The sequence below is a fragment of the Ipomoea nil genome, unplaced genomic scaffold (genome assembly GCF_001879475.1).
Source record: "Ipomoea nil cultivar Tokyo-kokei standard unplaced genomic scaffold, Asagao_1.1 scaffold0482, whole genome shotgun sequence".
Taxonomy (NCBI): domain Eukaryota; kingdom Viridiplantae; phylum Streptophyta; class Magnoliopsida; order Solanales; family Convolvulaceae; genus Ipomoea; species Ipomoea nil.
The window spans coordinates 2,017,661-2,037,690 of record NW_017616910.1 but is presented as its reverse complement, the minus strand read 5'-3'; the positions used below and the strand labels follow the sequence as shown (position 1 = coordinate 2,037,690).

At 34.3% G+C, this 20,030-nt stretch overlaps 2 protein-coding genes across 3 annotated transcripts; one reads left to right on the top strand and one right to left on the bottom strand.

Moving 5' to 3' along the window:
- The first annotated feature begins 725 nt into the window (after positions 1 to 725).
- Positions 726 to 6,649, top strand: LOC109173798 (ATP-dependent RNA helicase DBP2-like). Of its 2 annotated transcripts, none has more exons than XM_019323100.1 (14): positions 726 to 1,144; positions 2,123 to 2,215; positions 2,316 to 2,480; positions 2,617 to 2,712; positions 2,829 to 2,903; positions 3,168 to 3,329; positions 3,651 to 3,731; positions 4,228 to 4,326; positions 4,465 to 4,560; positions 4,783 to 4,914; positions 5,101 to 5,175; positions 5,596 to 5,685; positions 5,783 to 5,857; positions 6,047 to 6,649. In XM_019323100.1, exons 1-14 carry the CDS (start codon positions 863 to 865, stop codon positions 6,221 to 6,223), a joined length of 1,698 nt encoding a protein of 565 aa, XP_019178645.1. In that variant the 5' UTR covers positions 726 to 862; the 3' UTR covers positions 6,224 to 6,649. The 2 variants fall into 2 exon arrangements, with proteins under 2 accessions (XP_019178645.1, XP_019178646.1); XM_019323101.1 differs by lacking the exon at positions 726 to 1,144 and adding an exon at positions 1,585 to 1,603.
- Positions 6,650 to 7,350: 701 nt separating this feature from the next.
- LOC109173799 (eukaryotic translation initiation factor 2 subunit beta-like) lies at positions 7,351 to 11,560 on the bottom strand. The gene is made up of 10 exons (XM_019323102.1): positions 11,410 to 11,560; positions 11,185 to 11,240; positions 10,822 to 10,933; positions 10,678 to 10,730; positions 10,526 to 10,580; positions 10,327 to 10,415; positions 9,071 to 9,216; positions 8,437 to 8,579; positions 7,841 to 7,926; positions 7,351 to 7,635 (listed from the first exon to the last, which is right to left on the bottom strand). The coding sequence occupies exons 2-10, from the start codon at positions 11,230 to 11,232 to the stop codon at positions 7,558 to 7,560; spliced, it is 810 nt and encodes a 269-aa protein (XP_019178647.1). The 5' UTR covers positions 11,233 to 11,240; positions 11,410 to 11,560; the 3' UTR covers positions 7,351 to 7,557.
- Positions 11,561 to 20,030: the final 8,470 nt, after the last annotated feature.

Below are 20,030 nucleotides of genomic sequence, written 5' to 3'. Positions count from 1 at the left end.
TAACAATTGCATAGTTGATGATGAAATTAAGCAAGTTTGGAAGTCAATAATCAAAGTGGTGAAATTATAATAGTGAAGGGACCAAATTAGGTATTAACTCTATAATTGTGGTCCCACGGCTATGAGACACTTTTACATTTAGGGGATGTTTGGTAAGTGATTGATTAAGTTAGTAGATTTGACTAGTTGATAGCATTAGCTGATTGTAGAAAAGTGTTTGATAAATTAGTTGTTAGCTGATTAAATACAAAATGACTTTTTCAAAAAACTGACTGAAAAAAGCTACTTTAAGCAGTTTTTTGAAATTTAACATTTTAGAACAATAAGTTGTTACAAAAAACTAATTAATCAAACACTATATTGATTGCTTAACCAAATTAACCAATTAATAGTGGTCAAATAAACTAAAATTAACTGATGAACTAACTATTTTACTAGTCACATTTAATTTTTTATCATCGATGACCATACTTCAGTTAAACGATAAGTCATCGGTGATTGAAAATTAAATTTGATAAGATTTTAAAATTGTGAAATTATAAATGTGAAAAATTAATAATTAAAGGCTAAATGTGGAAATGATACCGAAATCGTGACAAGAAAAATGAACTATTGAGTAGTTGAGTACTAAATATTTCTAGTATTTATTTATTGAAATAATTAATAATAAATTCAAAAGAGTTTACAGAAGCACGCATATGACGCCATATCAGTAAATAGAAATCCACTAAACCACTAAACCAAATCTCTACTAGTATCGCCGTATCGGTTTATATCTCAGAGCTCACTCATTTCTCTCTCTAGAATTTCTCTTTTCAGTGACCATCTCCCTCATCTTATCCAGCGAGAAGAAAATCGAGCAATGTCTTATGTACCTCCTCACCTGAGAAACTCCACCACCGCCACCACTGTGGTGAGCAACGGCGGCGATCACTTGCACTCGGAGCTCAACTCTCGCCAATTGCCGTCATTTACTCAATCGAAGAACGGTTTTATCAGTAATGGTGAATACTGCTCGAATGATGCCGGCCGGAACTCATGCGCTACCGTTAATTACTTGTCACCGAGAGGTCTAGTCGCGCCTGACCCCGTCTTTCCTCAGTGGAAACCGTCCGAACGTGTTCTCCTGTTTAAACTTGAACAGGTTCCGTCTTCTCGGTCTCTGTTCATTTAGAATTTTTTTTTATTTGGCTTCGGAAATGTCACTGTGCGTTTCGTGAACTTAAACTATTCAATGCGGTAAATCCTTTTGTGCCTAGTTATTTACTGTTGTTCTCATTTTAGGCATTCACCACCGTTTTGGTTCTGTTTTTAGGGTTTGATTATGACTAATAGTCTTCTGCTTGTTAGGCTTGTAACTTTGTTCACTGATTGTATCACTTTCTGTATGAGTTCATTGGTTATTTGGATATTAATATGTTACTCTTTAATAATGGTGCGGAATTAATAAGTAAAATTTGAAATTATGATGGATTGGATTCATTACTTCTTTCATTTAATGTATCTTTTCTATTTGCTCAAAACTTTTGTTTGACACTGATCCTCTTTTCACCTTTAAAATGACAGCAAGGAAAGGAAAGAATGAGTTCTACGTTTGTTGATGGTAGGCTGCATGCTTTATAGTCTTCAAGTATGCTAGAAGACATTGGAATTTGCATGACAGTGTAGTTTTTTGTTAGTATTCGATTTGTCCTGGGGAAGAACTGGTGTCCAATACTTTAATTTAGAATTGTGTTTTGATAAATGAAAACATGTATTTGGTTTATGGCTGGAGTAATGGAAAATGAAGTTAAGCAGATTCTATATATACCTGGTCAAATGAAGGCATAGAGAGAGTACATGCTGTTATTTTTCTATGCCTGTGCAAGAATCATTATCCAATACTTTGGTTGGTATTTGCATTTTGAAGAATGTGAACTAGTAGTGCTATTTTTGGTTATAATACTAAAGTGTTAGTTAAAGCAGATCTGATAGGTAGAGATGCTTAATTCCCAAAAAATATTCAATATGTAGATGCTCTAACAAAAGGATGGATGGGTTGGCATTGCACTAGCCATATTTTATAATTATAATTTCAGATGTTTGGATTCAACATTTTGATGTATTGCTTTCTATATTACAGATAGAAGAGATTCGCTTGAGACTTAATGTTGATGTTGCAGTTGCTATGGATTCAAATCCTGCGCCTGCACCTGTAGAATCGTTCACTGATATGGTAAGATCACTTGCTTTTTCATTTGTCTTTATTTTTTTATTTTTTTATTTTTTATTTTTTTTTGGCATGGATATATATGATTCTTTTTCTATTCATGCAGTGCTTGCACCCGAGCATCATGAAGGATATTGCACTGCATGATTATACTATCCCTACCTCTGTTCAAGCTCAAGCCATGCCAGTTGCCCTTAGTGGGAGGGACCTTTTGGGTTGTGCAGAAACTGGGAGTGGAAAAACTGCTGCATTCACTATACCAATGATTCAGGTTTTATTACACTCGGATCTTATAGCAATCAGTGTTTGATCATGAACTGCAAAATATTTCTTTTATGTTGGTGCCAGTCTTGTTGTACCTTTAAAAAAAAAAACTTATTTTGCTACTCTATCTGTTTGATTAACAGCACTGCCTAGCTCAGCCTCCTCTACGACGTGGTGATGGACCATTGGCATTGGTATTGGCACCTACAAGAGAGCTTGCACAACAAATAGAAACAGAGGTCGCAAATGATGCTTTATCAACTCCAAAATTGCTCTGTACTTGTACTCAGTCTTGATGTTAGTCACAAAGTATTTCCGTTAATTATACTTTTGGTTGTAAACTATATCCTTTCAGGTTAAAGCTTTCAGTAGATCTCTTGATTCCTTTAAGACTGCAATTGTAGTGGGAGGGACTAACATTGGTGATCAGGTAATTTGTTTTTGTTCCACTTGTGTGTTCTGGTTCTCCAGTTATCTTTGTATGGGGTCTTTGGCTTTGCCGGTTTAAATCATTGAGCAATAACTGTAACAAGCCACCAAAGAACGAAGAAAGTGTTGCTACTTAGCAAGTGTTTGTTATTTTGTCACTTAACACAAGTTGTTGGTCCATTATTTTACTTTTTTGTGTAAATGTATATCTTGATTGATCTCATGATATTATGTGATTTCTGTTTTCTATTGGATGCTAAGACAGAGGTCTGAGCTTCGAGCAGGGGTGAACATAGTTGTTGCTACTCCTGGAAGACTTATAGACCACTTACAACAAGGAAATACCTCTCTTTCCAGGATATCTTTTGTTGTATTGGATGAGGCTGACAGAATGCTTGATATGGGGTTTGAACCTCAGATAAGAGAGGTAAATAACGGGATAATGTTTTCTACAAGTCCAACTGTCATATTTATCATTTCTTGTATTTCTTGACACAATCTTGTGACAAGCAAGTGTCATCCCTGGTCCCACCTCCCCAAAACCCAACTCTCCTCCAAAAAGAATACGGTGGGAAAAGATCATGAAAGGAGGCTTTCTAGAAATACATCCTTAGTCCACCAACTGTTACGGCAGAGAATGTGTAAAATGTATCTACATGATCGTCTGTGTTACCCTATCTATGTAATGATGCACTTTAGCAGTTTAGTGGCATTATTATGTGAAAATACTCTTGTGGCTCTGTTGTAGGTGATGCACAATCTTCCAAAAAAGCATCAAACTTTGTTGTTTAGTGCGACCATGCCAGCAGAGATTGAAGCATTGGCACAGGTTAGTTCTTAGTTTGCTTTTTATTCCTAGTCTTAACTTGTGAACATTTTACAAAGAAACCAGGGAGGAGGTTGTTGGTGTTAACTATAGCTAGCCCAACATAATACTCAACACAATGCCTAAGGGAATGAAAATATGAAAAAGGGGATGTGAAGATTGAGTTTGGTTATGCACAAATGCATTTATATTGTGTTACCCTATCTATGCAAAAGGAACACCAAATGCTATTGTATCCTTGCGTATAAGGATAACTGTTTCCAAGCAGCATTTTGGACTTGTTAGAACATTGGATCTGAGAGTCCCTGTCTTGGGCCCATTGGGCTGAGTGGTGGTATTACCCCATCAGAGGTGCTATGGACTTCTTCAAATTAGTTCTAATTCCTTTTTATCTCATCTAAATGTTTGGTGATGTGATGCGAAGGGATTTTACTTTTTGCTTCTAATTTGCATACTTCAATTCTACGAGTTCTAATTTCTATATAATGCAAATTTACAGGAATACTTGACTGACCCAGTGCGGGTAAAGGTTGGAAATGTAAGCAGTCCAACAGCAAATGTAGCTCAGATTTTGGAGAAAGTACCTGAAAATGAGAAGGCATGTTATTTATTGTGTTCTAAGTTAAAGAGCTAGTTTTGACACAGTGTGTACTCTCTCCTTTTTGTCTAGGTTAGTCATTGTTTTATTTTGACTAAAGCCAATCACACTCACCTTTTGTTGTTTAAAACATTATAGATTGACCGGCTTCTAGATCTTCTTGTTGAGGAGTCTGCTCAAGCTGAAAAATCTGGCCATCCCTTTTCACTGACCATTGTATTCGTGGAACGGAAGGTAAAAGTGAAGACCACTGTGAAGCGTTCTTGTTCTTCTGTTGCTTCCAACTCTGTCTTCCTCCTAAATCCTGTTGCTTACCGGCAGGTGGTGGCTCTTTGCCAGTTGCCACCCACAGGAACTTGCAACTGATTATTAACAGGACTTAACTAAAATTTCTGTAACATGATGTTGAGACTTTGAGATTCATAGCTTAGCACTTTGAACTGTGTTCTTCTGCAGACAAAGTGTGAAGAAGTTGCAGAAGCATTGATGAAGCAGGGATTGCTTGCAACTGCACTTCATGGTGGCCGTAGTCAAAGCGAAAGAGAGGCTGCCCTTCGTGATTTTAGACGTGGTCCTACCAGTATCTTGGTATGTAAGGGAATTAACCTTTGTTGACTTTGATTATGGATAATACTACTGCTTTTGAAAATCTCATATTCCTAGAGATTGATTTTTCATTTTTGTCTCTTCCTAAATGCCATTTAAATTATTTGAGCTCCTTATTTAAGCTACTCCTGGACTTTTGAGATTGAATTTATACAACTTGACCTGCAGGTTGCCACTGATGTTGCATCTCGTGGATTGGATGTCAATGGGGTTGCTCATGTAATTAATCTAGATCTTCCAAAGGTACATCAGCTCTAGCAATGCATCTTTTCATTGAAGTCTTGTTTAGAACCTTAAGGTACATTTGGATGTCTAACCTAATCTATACAAGAATTTCATCTAGGACTGCAATTTTAGTTTTCTAGCATTTGTTACTCTGGACTTACATTCTTACAATTCTAGGCCATCTAATCTATTACCTTGAATATTTTTCTGGAGCATTTTCTCAGCAACTCACTATATTAGTAAGTGATTATATGAACTACAAGTATAAAAATTAAATTAAAAAGGCTATTGGATGTGATATAAGTTATGATCATGGTCCTCTTAACCCTCCTCCCATATTGCAAATGAACATGTTTTTGAAAATATTTTTAGAATGTTGAAGTTTGTGCACACTGGATTAGTAGATTGAAGTTTAAATATTTCTATTGCAACATGTAGACCATGGAAGATTATGTCCATCGGATTGGGAGGACCGGTCGTGCAGGATCAACAGGCCAAGCCACATCATTTTATACTGATCGAGATATGGTATTTCCTTTGCTGTCTGCACATGTACCCTCATTTTTGTATCCACTTCTTAATAAACAAAACATTTATACTGTTGCCTCTTGGTGCAATCATTCAGTATCTTGTGGCACAAATAAGGAAAGCAATTGCAGATGTTGGGTCTGGCAATACTGTTACTTTTGCGACTGGAAAGGTATGTGTTCAAGCCATCGATCCCATCATTTACGCTTAAGCGTTTGGAAAGTTCAAATAACTTGAGTTGCATATTTGTTTGGGCAACACATGGTAGTCCATTCCCCTGGACAGTTGCTTGTATTCATCTATAGTTTGTTGATGGAAGCATTATTTTATTTTATATTTTTGTGCATGCATTCATGTGTAGACTGCCAGAAGGAAGGAGAGAGAAGCTGCAGCTGCTCATAAGGAAGCAAATATTGCACTCTCAAAACTGTCCTTAATGGGGTCCACTCCAATAAACGTTGAGGACAAGTATAGGCACATGATTGCCCCTGCAATGTCCAGGAAAGAGGGAGCTGCAGACGGTGCTTGGGATGATTGAAAATCAAGAGCTGCAGAGACCCTTTCCCACTCATCTGAGTTTGAGTCTTATGCTGCACATTTAGTACCTTGTGAATGGAGAAAGCAGCCAGTCATTCACAGCCAAGTGTGCTCCAAAAAGGCTAGAAACTAGCTTTCCTAGCATGTGTACATTCTCCCTTCCATAGTTATTCCTCTATTGATTTCAGGTCTTACACACAGTTGTCCTTGTTTTCTGTAGCACCTTTGCTAGCACATTAGATCATTTAGATGTCCGTCTTTGATATTTTCGTATTTATGGGTTTGTTAGTGAATGAGGCAGCAGTACTATAGTATTGTACTATTGTGTAACAATTTACTCTGCTCTGTCTGCTGACTTCATTTGTCAATATGATAGCCTCCACGTCCTTCAAATTCTATGCGACTGCCTTTGGCATGTACATGTAGAGAATTACATTTTAGCAGGCATACGGAAGGGTTCAAACATTACATACTACATTGCAACTAGGGGTGTAAACAAATTAAATAAAAAGAATTTGATTTGTGATTCGAATACGAATTCAAATACTTTTTTCGATTCGAATTCTTTTCGAATGCGAAAACGAATTAGAGTGTATTCGATTAGAATAGTATTCAAAATATATACTCCCTCCGTCCCATTTTGTTCGTTTAACGAGTCTTGACTTAAACTATTTTTACTTCATTTTCATAATATTAAATTTATTTTTAGTATATAAAATTTATATATTTAGAAATTACATTAAAAGTACTATTAAACATAAAAAATCAAATTTAAAAATAATTAAAAATTACTAAAGAAAATAAACAATAAAGAAAGAGTTGAATTGACCAATGAATAGTAAACATGACAGGCAAAATGGGAGAGAAGGAGTATATATTATTGTCAAATTGAATACGAATCAAATTTGAAATTCAAATATTAAGCGAATACAAATATTCAAATATATAGTCAAATTTAAATTGAATAGTGAGATATTTGACTCAATTCAATTCGTCTACATCCCTAATAGGGACACAATATTTCATTTTCAGCCTGTGCATTGTTTCTACTTTAGAGGCCAATAACGCATTTGTCAAATTATGGAGTAAAATATAGTGTAGCTAACCAGAATTACAGGAAAAGCAAAAAAAAAAAAAAAGCACCACATTATTTCACGAGCAAATTAATTCAAAATTTCACAAACATTTTGTAACGACAGTGGAGCTACATTCAGTTTCAATTTTCAAACAGATTAAACTCACGAGAGTATACTATGAAAGAGTAGAATTTTGCACAAGCTTCGATATTAAGTAGTACTGAGCAACATCTTTTGACGAAGCATAATACAAATCAGCTTAAGTTCCAGCTTTCCTACGTCCAACACGGGCAACAAAACCAGCTTTGATAGGTGCAACTGATCTTCCAGAACCACACTACAGCAACAACAACAAAAAAAATATGGTCAATATAGTAAATAATAAATAATATAAACATAAAATGTTTCTTCCCTTTATTTCTCATGGGAAAAATGAACAAAATAGATAAGTTGAAAAAGTACAACAGTATGCAAAGTGTTTGGATACAGACATTATTCAGGATAAAGGCTGGACAAATATTAGTTCAGAGAGTTAACTATACCTTCTCACATCTGAGGAAAAAAAGACGGTTCTCCTTTGACAGAATGGTATCCGGACTTTTGCAGCCATTACAAATCACATACTCATCTAAACAAGGTGTAGCAAAAATAAGTTCTCCTGATTAGTCCGAGAATGCAAGTGGTGGAGGCTAAGACTCAGTGAAAACAGAAATTCAAATGAAAATGGTTCCACAAAGCATATGACTATGCAGATATATTAATCTAAAAACCAACTCAGACACCACTCCAGACTACAAGGCTGAACTTCATGTTTACTATATTATTGTTGTAGGAAAGGCACTTTTTCAAATTTGATTGTTGGTAAGTAGGCACCATAGCAAGTTGAAAGCTCATGGAGTCGGAAAGCAATGGCTTTCTGAGATGCCCTTTTCTGATTTACTGTTAGATTTTCACTTCATCTCATCTCTCAAAATAATGGTTGGTGATTGAGGCTGAAATCCAGCAATTCATTTCATTTGTGCCCCCAAAGACAAAGGCAAAAATTTCTAGCTAGAGGCAGTCCTAGAGAGAACCTGTTTTGGACAGACCTTACTGACATTACCACAGGAAAGAAATGATTTAGACAAAAAGAACTTACTGACGTATCGCCGCAGAATCCCTTCAAAATTCTTTGGAGCAAACCTTCCTTTGACAACCAATCGTTGCTGCCCATCAAGTGATCCACTTGTTCCCATTTCAGCCAGCAAGAAAGTCATGACATGCTCTGGCTGCCTATGCATCCTATTTAAAAGGCACACAGTTGTTAGTCATGAAGATCAAGTCCAACAAGTTTAAAAGAATATACCATAATAGCTCCATGTAACGACTACCCTAAACAAAGTATCCAGATGAACCATGTATCTAATCTAAAGGATAAACAGAAGTTAATTTACAGGTAAAATATGATAAAATAAATAAATATAGCATAGGCCCAATGTATAGACTCCCCGAGGCCAAAATAAAGTGCATAATGAACCAAATAGAGATATACCAATTGAAGGCTCGTGGCATTATCATTCTTTCAACAGAATGGAATAAATACAACTCTACTACAGCATATGAGATGAGAAGTATGCAGAACAAAACAAAATAAGAGCCATCACTGGTATATATATATAAAGAATATCAAACTAAAAGAAAATCATTTTCAAAACAGATCCATCAGGATGTGGGGAGGGGGTGAGGCCGTGAGGGAGGAGAGAGAGAGGAGAGCAATCCTTGTAATGACATACGTCTTGCAAAGATCCATGAAATTAACAAAGACAGTCTTCTTTGTGCCTTCACGAAGGACTTGAGGAGGCCTCATTACTGTTCTACGCCTGTCTCCAGCAAGCTCGGGATTATTTTCACGAAGGATATTGAAAACACGACCTAGAAGCTGCAAGAAATCAAATGACGAGCAGAGATTTAATGAGACACAATAGGATTAAGAACCACTTTTAATGATAATAATAGAGAGGATATGACATGATGGAAGGATCATAATAAGTAACCATGCATTTCTGAAAACCAAATACAGACTTTACATTCTCATCAATAATAAATGTCTACTTTACTATTCCTGCTTTTGGATACTACTTTGAAGCAGGAAAAGAACAAAACTCCCAAAAAAAGCCCACTAACGAATCCAAGATCAATACAGGCAGACTTCATAAGAAAATTTTAGCATCACATAGGGCAGCATTACAAGATACCAATTCCAGATAGACATGAAACTTATTCATTATGTATTTTCTCAAATGGCCTGCAATTTATTGCCTCTTATCTACTCCAAGAAGCCATATGCTGAACCAATGTTTTCTACAAAGTGCATTTCAGAATAGACGAGGCAATTGATCATTATTTTTAGCCCCAATTTTAGGCTTTTTAAAAAAGTTCTTTCTGGAGAGACATGGATCTTTTAATGAAAATTGGAATAAGGGTCAAATAAACCACTCAACTTCACACCAAACTACAATTAGGCCATCGAACTCAAAAAAATGCAATTGGGTCCATAAACAACAAACTCATGCAATTCAACCTAAAACAACATAATTTTCATGTAATAAGGCCACTCAACAACAAACTCGTGCAACTCAACCTACAAGTTGAATTTTGGAATAAAATTTTCATGGAATATGCTAATGTGGTGGTTACCGAATTTTAAAATAGTTTGTTGTTCAGGGACCCATTTGACCGTTATTCCATGAAAATTTTATTCCAAAATTCAACTTGTTCATTCTAAACAATTATTTTTTAAAAATATGAGAAATTATTTTTAAAATAGGATTTTTAGCCTCTTATCTGCCTGTTCTAAACCAGCAGCACAAAATGACAACCAAACACATTAGAACTTCTCTACAGTTTGATATGCCAAACTGCTATACAGTTGACAAAAGAATCTTCCTTCCAAGATAAAAAACAAGAAAAATGCAGATCAAGATAATATACCTTCAACTAAAGCAACTATCTTAGCAAGAGAAGAATTTAGAAAGCAATAAACATATACCTCCTCATATTCATAATCCCTGTCACTTCCTTCCCATGGATAGCGATGGAGAACAATTTCTTCAGCTTCTTCATCATCTCCGAAGTGATCTACAATCAAAACGGCGCCAAAACATCATATAGTGCAGGCTAGGAGAATACATATGTATAGTTCCATAATTTACAAATTGTAGATTTAGCTTCTCGTAACAACTACTCACCATCTATATCGTCCCCTGTATTATCCATCTCATCATTCAAGAGATCAGTGTGTACCTGGAAGATTTTACAACAATCAACTCAACATAACTGTTTTTCAGAAAACTTCTCCAAAATGGGCATTCTTACAAGCATTGTACATAGAAAAACTTACAGGCTTCTTCTTCTTCTTTTTGCCAGAAAATGCTGTCTCAAGACCATCTGAAACTGCATGGTAAGACCAATCAGATTATGGCACAACATCAACAGATAATACTCTCTTCTATTGATATCCTTAATTAGGTAGAGACCAACATACCTGTCAAACTTTCAGTTTTCTCAGCCAAGCTATCGACAGAATCATCTGCTGCAGGATCCTGGATAACAACCTTCTTCTTCTTTTTCTTTTTTGTAGGATCAAATGGAGCAATCTGCATTGAATTTTTTATATTAAGAGCAAAATCAACATCATTGTTAAGGAAGTAAATGCTCTGAAGATGGAGACAGAAACCTCTTATATTATAAATGTTTCTCATGTTCCCTAACCAGCTATACAAGTCAAGACTGAGTAGCACTACATCTTATTCAGTGTATGCAAGCGCATTGCAGAAACATACAGTACCAATCTAAGGAGACAATGGAAATAATATAAATGAACCAGAAAAAAACTGTCCACACTTACATCTGCAACCTCCTCCTTCATCTCGTTCTGGATTTCCTCTTCAGCCATGACCGCACCTAAGCTCCAATAGAGAAATACGTCAACGATACGAATTTTTTTTTTTTTTTAAACATAAATCATTAAATCTTTGAATCGCGAATTCAATTGGAAAAATCAAATTTCTAAGAAAAGCAATTCTCAGCTGCATCGTAACCCTAGAATACGTTACCAACTGAAAGGATTTACCTCCGAATTGACGCAGCGAAACTTGTTATGCTTTCGGATTATCTTCCAGGCCGACGATGAACACTCTGCCTCTCTCTTCGAAGCTATCCAGAGAGTGGTAAAAGAAACGAAGAATAATATACCTCCCAAACTGTGATTCTTGATGATATGGGGGAAAACCTGGGTGCCAGGGCTACAATGATCATGTGATTGGGCCGTTTATATTCCTCTGGATGAAAATTTAAATGGGCTAGATTCTAGGCCCAAATTTCCAATACAAATGGGCAAATTGACAAATTATTGCGTGGATTATGGTCCACACAATTATGTTGACCATAAATATCTGGTATATTTTTAATATATTAAAAGTACATTATTTTTGTACCGAAGGTACATTATATAAAATAATGTACCCTTAGTATATTAAAAATGTATTTTCAAGAAATGTACCTTATCTATATAAATAATGTACCCTTAGTATGTTAAAAATGTACTTTTGATTTATGATCCACACAATTGTATGGACCATGGTCCACACAATAAGAGTAAATACCCAAAATAGTCCCTCGACTATAGCTAAATTCACAAATTGGTCCTCAACTTTCAATTTCAACCAATTAAGTCCTTAACTTTGTAATTTTGACACGATTTGATCCTCCATCTATTTGACCATTTGTTGACCGTGATCGACGATCCCCAGAAGAACCTTAGCTCTCGTCGGAGCACGTGGAGGCCTCCAGGATGACGTTGCACCGTTCGGAAACACCTCGTCTTCTTCGCTCTGGTACGAACTCAGCTACATTGAATCCAAAGGGAGGATGAAGAAAGGCAACCGGATTTGGTAGATTGTTTTCGGCAGTGGATTCGATTGTAACCGCGCGGTCTGGAAATGCAACCGGAACCTTAAAAAACCGATGATGGACCATAAAATTACATATATATCCTCAAAAATCACAGTCAACAAACGGTCAAATAGACAGATGACCAAATTGTGTTAAAATTACAAAGTTAAGGACTTAACTGGTTGAAATTGAAAGTCGAGGACCAATTTGTGAATTTAGCTATAGTCGAGGGACCATTTTGGGTATTTACTCACACAATAATGATTGGGGCAAATTGACAAATTATGCTGTGGAAATGTGTTCACCATGCACATGGTGAATACAGAGGTAGATCTATTCTATACTGTACATTCATGCATTTTTATTTTTATTTTTATTTTTGAAAACGTAGATTCATAATTTTGTTTTTTATTTGTTGTTACAGATATTATGAATCTACAGTATAGAAATTATGAATTTACAGCATAGAAATTATGAATTTACAGTATAAAAACTATGAATCTACAGTATAGAAATTATGAATCTACGGTATAGAAATTATGAATCTACAATACAGAAATTATGAATATGAATCTACAGTATATATATAGAAATTATGAATCCACAGCACAGAAATTATGAATCTACAGTATAGAAATTATGAATCTACAGTATAGATGTTATGAATCTACAACTTAAAAATTATGGATCTATCCCGTTAACAACAAATGAAAAACAAATTATGAATCTACGTTTTCAAAAAAAAAAAATTATGAATCTACAGTATAGAAATTATGGATCCACCCCTGTGTTCACCATGCGCATGGTGAACGCGTTTCCACAACATAACTATTGGGGCAAATTCCAATCATTAACTGTGTGGACCATATTTTGTATGTTATAAAATAATGTATTTTTAGTATATTAATAATGTACATTGTATTCAGGAAAAACACATTATTTGAGTACTGAAAGTACATTATTTTGTATAATGTACATTCAAAACACAAATAATGTACAAAATGTATATTAAAAAATGTACTTTTGTTGTGGTCCACAAAACACTGTATGGACCATGGTCCACACAAAAATTTGTCGGACAAATTGACAAATTATTGTGTGGACACATCTGTGTGGACTACGGTACAAAACGATGTCGTTTTTATGTTAAAAATAAAATTTCTTGTTATGCGCGCGTGTTAGAATAATGAACGGGGTAAGATAATGTATTTTATGAGTTAGAATAATTTACTTTATGTGTTAGAATAGTGTACTTTATATATGTTAGAATAATGAATTTTTTTGGGTAAGATAATGTGTTTTATGAGTTAGAATAATTTACTTTATGTGTTGGAATAATGTATTTTATGAGTTAGAATAATTTATAACGTACTTTATGTATTAGAATAATAAAATTTCTTGGGTAAAATAATGTATTTTATGAGTTAGAATATTGTACTTTATGTGTTAGAATCATGTATTTTATGAGTTAGAATAATGTACTTTATGTGTTTTGGATCGTGATAGATGTGTGGACCACAGTCCACGCAATAATGATTGTGGCAAAATGGCAAATTTTTCTGTGTAACATAAATACAAAGTACATTTTTAATATATTAAAATTACATTATTTGATAGTATACAAAATAATGTACTTTCAGTACTCAAATAAAGTGTTTTCAAATAATGTACTTTTTATTTGTGGTTCACACAATTGTGTGGACCATGGTCCATAGAATAATGATCCAAGCAAATTATACCATGAACATCGAGGTCCACCTTGTAAGTTTAATATTGATACATGTTCATTTGTAATATATTTTAAATTTACTTTAAACGTGTTCATTATATTTTGATACATTTTTTTTTTGAAAGGATACATATTCTTTTCTTATTATACTACATATTTATTTTTAGTATATTGCAATTTTAAATGAACATATAGGATACTAAAAATAATATTATATCATGTATTCATCTTATACACAAATCTTGATACACTATGATATGCTCTCATTCTTTTTTTTGTGGGTCCCCTTCTTTTAAAATTGAACGATGGTGTGAATGGAAGATCATAACATCTGTTGTAGATAATTATGATTTATTTCATACTGTCTGTATATTAATTTACACCTCAAATTCTGATTCAAGAGTCCCCTTGTAGCTTCTAATAAATGGAGATGGAGATGTAGATCTTTATCACTACTACCGTATCTGATTTCTTTCAACAACCACAAAGACTCACTTCTCAAAAATAGATGAATTTCTTAATGGTCTCGATTTGACACATTAATTCGTTGATTCATTTTCATATATACATATAAGATTTTTTTTTTTCCAAGAAGGGAGGAGATCATCCTAGGATCAGTAGTTGATCCTCACAATATTGTTCAGTGTGTCCAGAAGACCGAGCTCATCCTTACGCAAAAATCTCTGAATGCTCTCAGTAATACAATGGCTTAGCAGACATGGTCAAATGTCGGTCCACACAATAGATATGTTCACTTTGAGTGTAATTCCCATATTGTCACTGTCAAGATTTAAATATATTTTTTTTCTCCAAATACTGCCTACTAAACTAGTGAGCAAGTTCATTTTTTTTTTTTCGATCAAGAGGAGGGGTGGACCCTAGCAAAACTAATTGCTCTCACTACGCGACCAAGTTGCACGCATAATTTCACGATCAAGCATGTCCTCCATATTAGATGGGCAATAATCAAGTTCTCTCCAGTTTGAATTCATCATCGTCCCCAAAGAGGCCGCAGCATCCGCAATCTCGTTCGGCAGCAGCAAGTTCATTGACAATAGATAACATAATAATACAATTGGTCAATGTATTTACCTATAAATTTTCTTTTTCTAGAAATGGAAAGGGGAACTAGGTAAGGATATTTTGATAATTTTATACTAATTTTCTTTGTTACTAAACTAGTTGGAATTATTAAAATGTCCCCCATCTTTTTCATTAAAATAAAGATTTCATAAAAATCTCCCTTGTACATATGTGTCTGTTAAATACTGGGGGTGTCTTTTCAAAATTATTAAATGATTTGCATCCATAATTTTGGATGCTTACTGCTGGATTTCCGCCACAATAGGTCAGAGAATCCTTAATAAGTTGCAGTGGGGTACACCCTGCATTATCCATCCTTTTTTAATTATTATTATTATTAGGATACCATTAGTGGAAGTGTGACCAAAAGCCGCTGTTGTATATAATGAAAAACATTTATTATATTGGCTTGAAATATGTGATGATTGAAGGGATGAAAAATAACTCTTGTATTTAAAGATCACTTTCTTCTTCTAAAAGATTGAACCCCAACTCTAAGGCTCCCCCACACCCCGGCTTGACAGAGCATTTGGGAGAATTAAATATTACTTTCTTAATTAAGTTTATTGTAATAATTTTTCTAATGCGATTTATTTCTCTTGCATTATTTGTGATGTACTTTGTATTACATAAGAGCGGAATTTATCTCATACACGCTCAACGATAGTTGTTGTGGACTCCCTCGTTATCCAAAAATATATAGAGTAAATACCCAAAATGGTCCCTCGACTATAGCTAAATTCACAAATTGGTCATCAACTTTCAATTTCAACCAATTAAGTCCTTAACTTTGCAATTTTGACACGATTTGGTCCTCTATCTATTTGACCGTGATCGACGATCTCCAGAAGAACCTTCAGCTCTCGTCGGAGCATGTGGAGGCCTCCAGGATGACGTTGCACCGGTTCGGAAACACGTCGTCTTCTTCGCTCTGGTTCGAACTCAACTACATAATCCAAAGGGAGGATGAAGAAAGGCGACCGGATTTGGTAGATTGCTTTCGGCAGTGGATTCAAATGTAACAGTGCGGTCTGAAAATGCAACCGGAACCTTAAAAAACGACGATGGACCATTAAATTACATATATATCTTCAAAAATCACAGTCAACAAACAGTCAAATAGACAGAGGACCAAATTGCGTTAAAATTACAAAGTTAAGGACTTAATTGGTTGAAATTGAAAATCGTGGACCAATTTGTGAATTTAGCTATAGTCGAGGGACCATTTTGGGTATTTACTCAATATATATTTATAATACTGTCCCATTTGTTGTAACAAAAAGATTGGTGATGCCTTAAATGGGTAGCGAAGTAGGTGAGTATGGTTCTTGTACTAGAACTAGAATGTGATGAGTTCGATTCGTACAAACACCATCTCGATCAAGTCTGTTTATCTCTTATGATGTGTGACTTGCGGGATATATTAAATAATAATAGAATAATAATAATAATAATTAGAAGATTTGCTAATTATCTTTTATTTATACTTTTTCCTAATACTGCTGTACTGCATTACATGAAATTGTAATATAAGTTGGAAGTTTAATTTGAACTAATATGTGTTCAATAACGCTTTTAGAAAAGGTGTTTCAAATGGGACCATGATTAAAATTCAAATATTTTAATTTCATCATGTAAGACGTTACTAATACAATATGCCCCCCAAAAAATCTCACAATGTTTAAATAAGGGACACTAGGTTAATTAATATTTGATTAATATACTTGTGAATTAATTCATATAATTATGAGCTGTGATATAAAATATAGTTACTGGTGAGAATACATGTATACAAATATATAAGAGTTTTCATATAAAAAATAAAAAAAAATAAAAAACTAATGTGTATGATTCCTCGTGCCTAAGGTGTATTTATTGTGTGCCATTTGAACATTATATTGTCTTTGGCAGTTATTTAGTGAAAAATTAAGACACATTCACCACTATCTCTATGTAACCATTATAAGTGTTAATGTGGTCCTTCTAGAGTCAAATTAATTGAGTTAAACCCGGTTCCACCACTTAATTGTGAACTAACCCAATGCACTTAGTCCAATCTATACACCAAATTAAAGTATGATATACATGGTTTAACCAATATGCCTAGTTTGAGTTATGATACTCTACATTGACTAACCAAGCCTATTATTCCATCAAGGATTTTTAAATTTTATCTTTAATCATATCATTAAGTTTAAAAAAAGGAATGTCACATTTCATTAGTTTTACGACATGTACTCTTAATTTCACTCCATCAATTTTACTTCTTGATGTGACGGACATTGATAAGTTACTTTTTTTTTTTTTTTTTTTTTTATGTGAATCCAGTAAAAGTGTTTATATAAAAAAGTTGAGTGGTTTGATAAAAGTTGGGAATAAAGAATGACAGTCCACTTAATAATTTTTTTCTAAAAGGCACTCCATACGTATTATGATTATACTTTTAAATATTTAATTATTATATAAAATTTTAAATTTTATAAATAATAACACATGAAAAACGACGGAACAAAAATGGCATGTACATGCCTCGAAAGGAGTGGTTGAGTGAATAAAACATAATTCTCGTATATGACGGTCACGAGTTCCATTCTTGCCAATATCCCCTCGATTGAGTCTGTCTCATTTCATCTATACTACTTACTATTCATTTGTCAAACCAACTATTTATTCTTTGCTTATTTCTATTAGCATTTTCTTATAATTTTTAAATTTGTTTTTTTATGTTTAATATTCTAGTACTTTTAATATAGTTTCTAAATATATAAATCTTAATTACTACTTCTAAACTTAATATTATGAAAAATTAACTTGTAAATTACTTCAGTCAAGCCTCGTTAACCGAACTCGATACATAAAATGAATCAAATAGTATAATAATTGTGAATTTTTTTCGTCTAAAAATTGACTTGTAACCAGCTTGGTTCGCGTGGGTGGCCGTGCACTCTCATCCCTTGAGAGAGATCAGGAGTTCAAAACACCTTATTGTATGAAAAAACTAATTTGACCAGCACTTTGTCCCTTAATTAGATGTGAATGAAAATTAGTCTAAGTATAGTACGAATTTAAATGTGCCTCTTACAATTATGTCTGCTCAGAACACTTCATGACAAAATTAAAAAAAAAAAAAAAAAAAAGACGTGTACATATTGTGTAAAAGCAATAAGAAAGGAATAGTGATTGAATGAAAAGAATTACCTCGTATTGTGTTGTTGTTAGGAAATAGGAACATCCTCAAATGGAATTTGTCATGATTTGTGAATGGACATGATGGTTGACGTCAAGCGCGTGTATTCTCTGCGAGTGTGGCGTCTTACGTCCGGCAAGGGAAACGAGGCGGCTACCTTGCGCTCTGCTTCCCAACCAACCATACGTCTATTGGCTAATGACACATCCACACCAATGTGACAACACATGACGCACAACACTTTGGCCATTCTCACCTCCCTATGCTGAATTTTCCACCAAAATTTCATCACTCAAAAATTAATGGTCTTGGTTGATACCCCTTTGATATTTCCCGTCTCATTCCAAACTTTTAGTTCATTAATCTATATACTATATATAAAAACAAAATTCTGAAATTTTAACTTCCCGCCCCATTCCTAAAAAATCTCTCTTCCTAATAAAATATATTGATTTCTACTTTCTCATTCGTACAATAATTCTGCGTTAAAATTCTATTCTAATATTATAAAATACTGTAATACAATCTATACTATATATAAAAACAAAATCCTGAAATTTTAACTTTCCGCCTAATTCCTAAAAAATCTCTCTTCCTAATAAAATATATTGGCCCACTAATTTCTAAAAAAAATACTTTATTAAAGAGTTTCTAAGAAAAAACTATGAGAACCTTATGTTTTATTAATGAATTTTCAAAATTTTTAATTAAACAATTGTCCCGTGCATTATTTAATAATCTTTCTTTATAATTGGTCAAATTATTTTATTTTGGTAAATTTGGGAATAATTAATGATGGTAATATAAATTCTAGAAGAATATAAAATTGAACAATATTTAATTATTGTTATATTATTATTGTGACTCACGGAATACAAGAGTTAATGCCATTTTCGGTGCTCGACTTATTGGGACATGGACACTTTTCATCATCCATAATAAAAATTGCCACTTAGTAGCCACTATTATTGATTGTTGGACAGTTTTGATCCTCCGTCAATGACGCCGTTTGTTGACCGTGAATTAGAAGGTTTTTTCTGTCTTTTTATGTTCTAATCCTTGTATTTCTCCATCCATTGGTCACTGCTACATCCATTTCTTCAAACTGAGGTTATCCGCTTTAGTCCTTTCTAACATTAAGAAACCATCTTCACCCAACTAACAATCATGAATTTTACATTTGACATCAATCTCGAGATAATGGAAACAAGTGCATTTGGAATAGAAATGGCGTTAGTCCATGCCTGTGGAAATTTTGTCGAGCATACAACATAACTAGCAAAGTCAGGAATATTACCCAACCCCTCCCTTAACCTTTCTGCATCAACTATAATAGGTATGCCCCTACTCCTTGCCTCCTGCACTACAATCAAAGCAGTCTCATGCAGCCTTCCATCTAAGTAGACAATATTTACTCCAAGCGCTGAAGACAATTTTGATTTGGGTATGTAGACCCTCAGATATCATGGGTGGATATCCTGGAGTGAAAATGCACGTGCGAGTTTTTTTTTTTTTTTTTTGGTTGTCAACAATGACATATGTGAATGGTGAGTTTCCTCCTTTGGACACCACCATAAAAGATGTATCAACACCATCCCTTTCAAGCTCATCAAGTATTCTTTCGCCATGCGAGTCATCAGCAACCTTAGATATGATCCTTGGATTAAGACCAAGACGAATTTTATCATCCGGGTTTTATCAAAGCATTGCCAGTGTTACCACCTCCTTGAACCTCAAAGCTGGTGCTCCGAATTTTATCATCTGGGTTGGGGAATGAAGCTACAGCAGCCAGGAAGTCAAC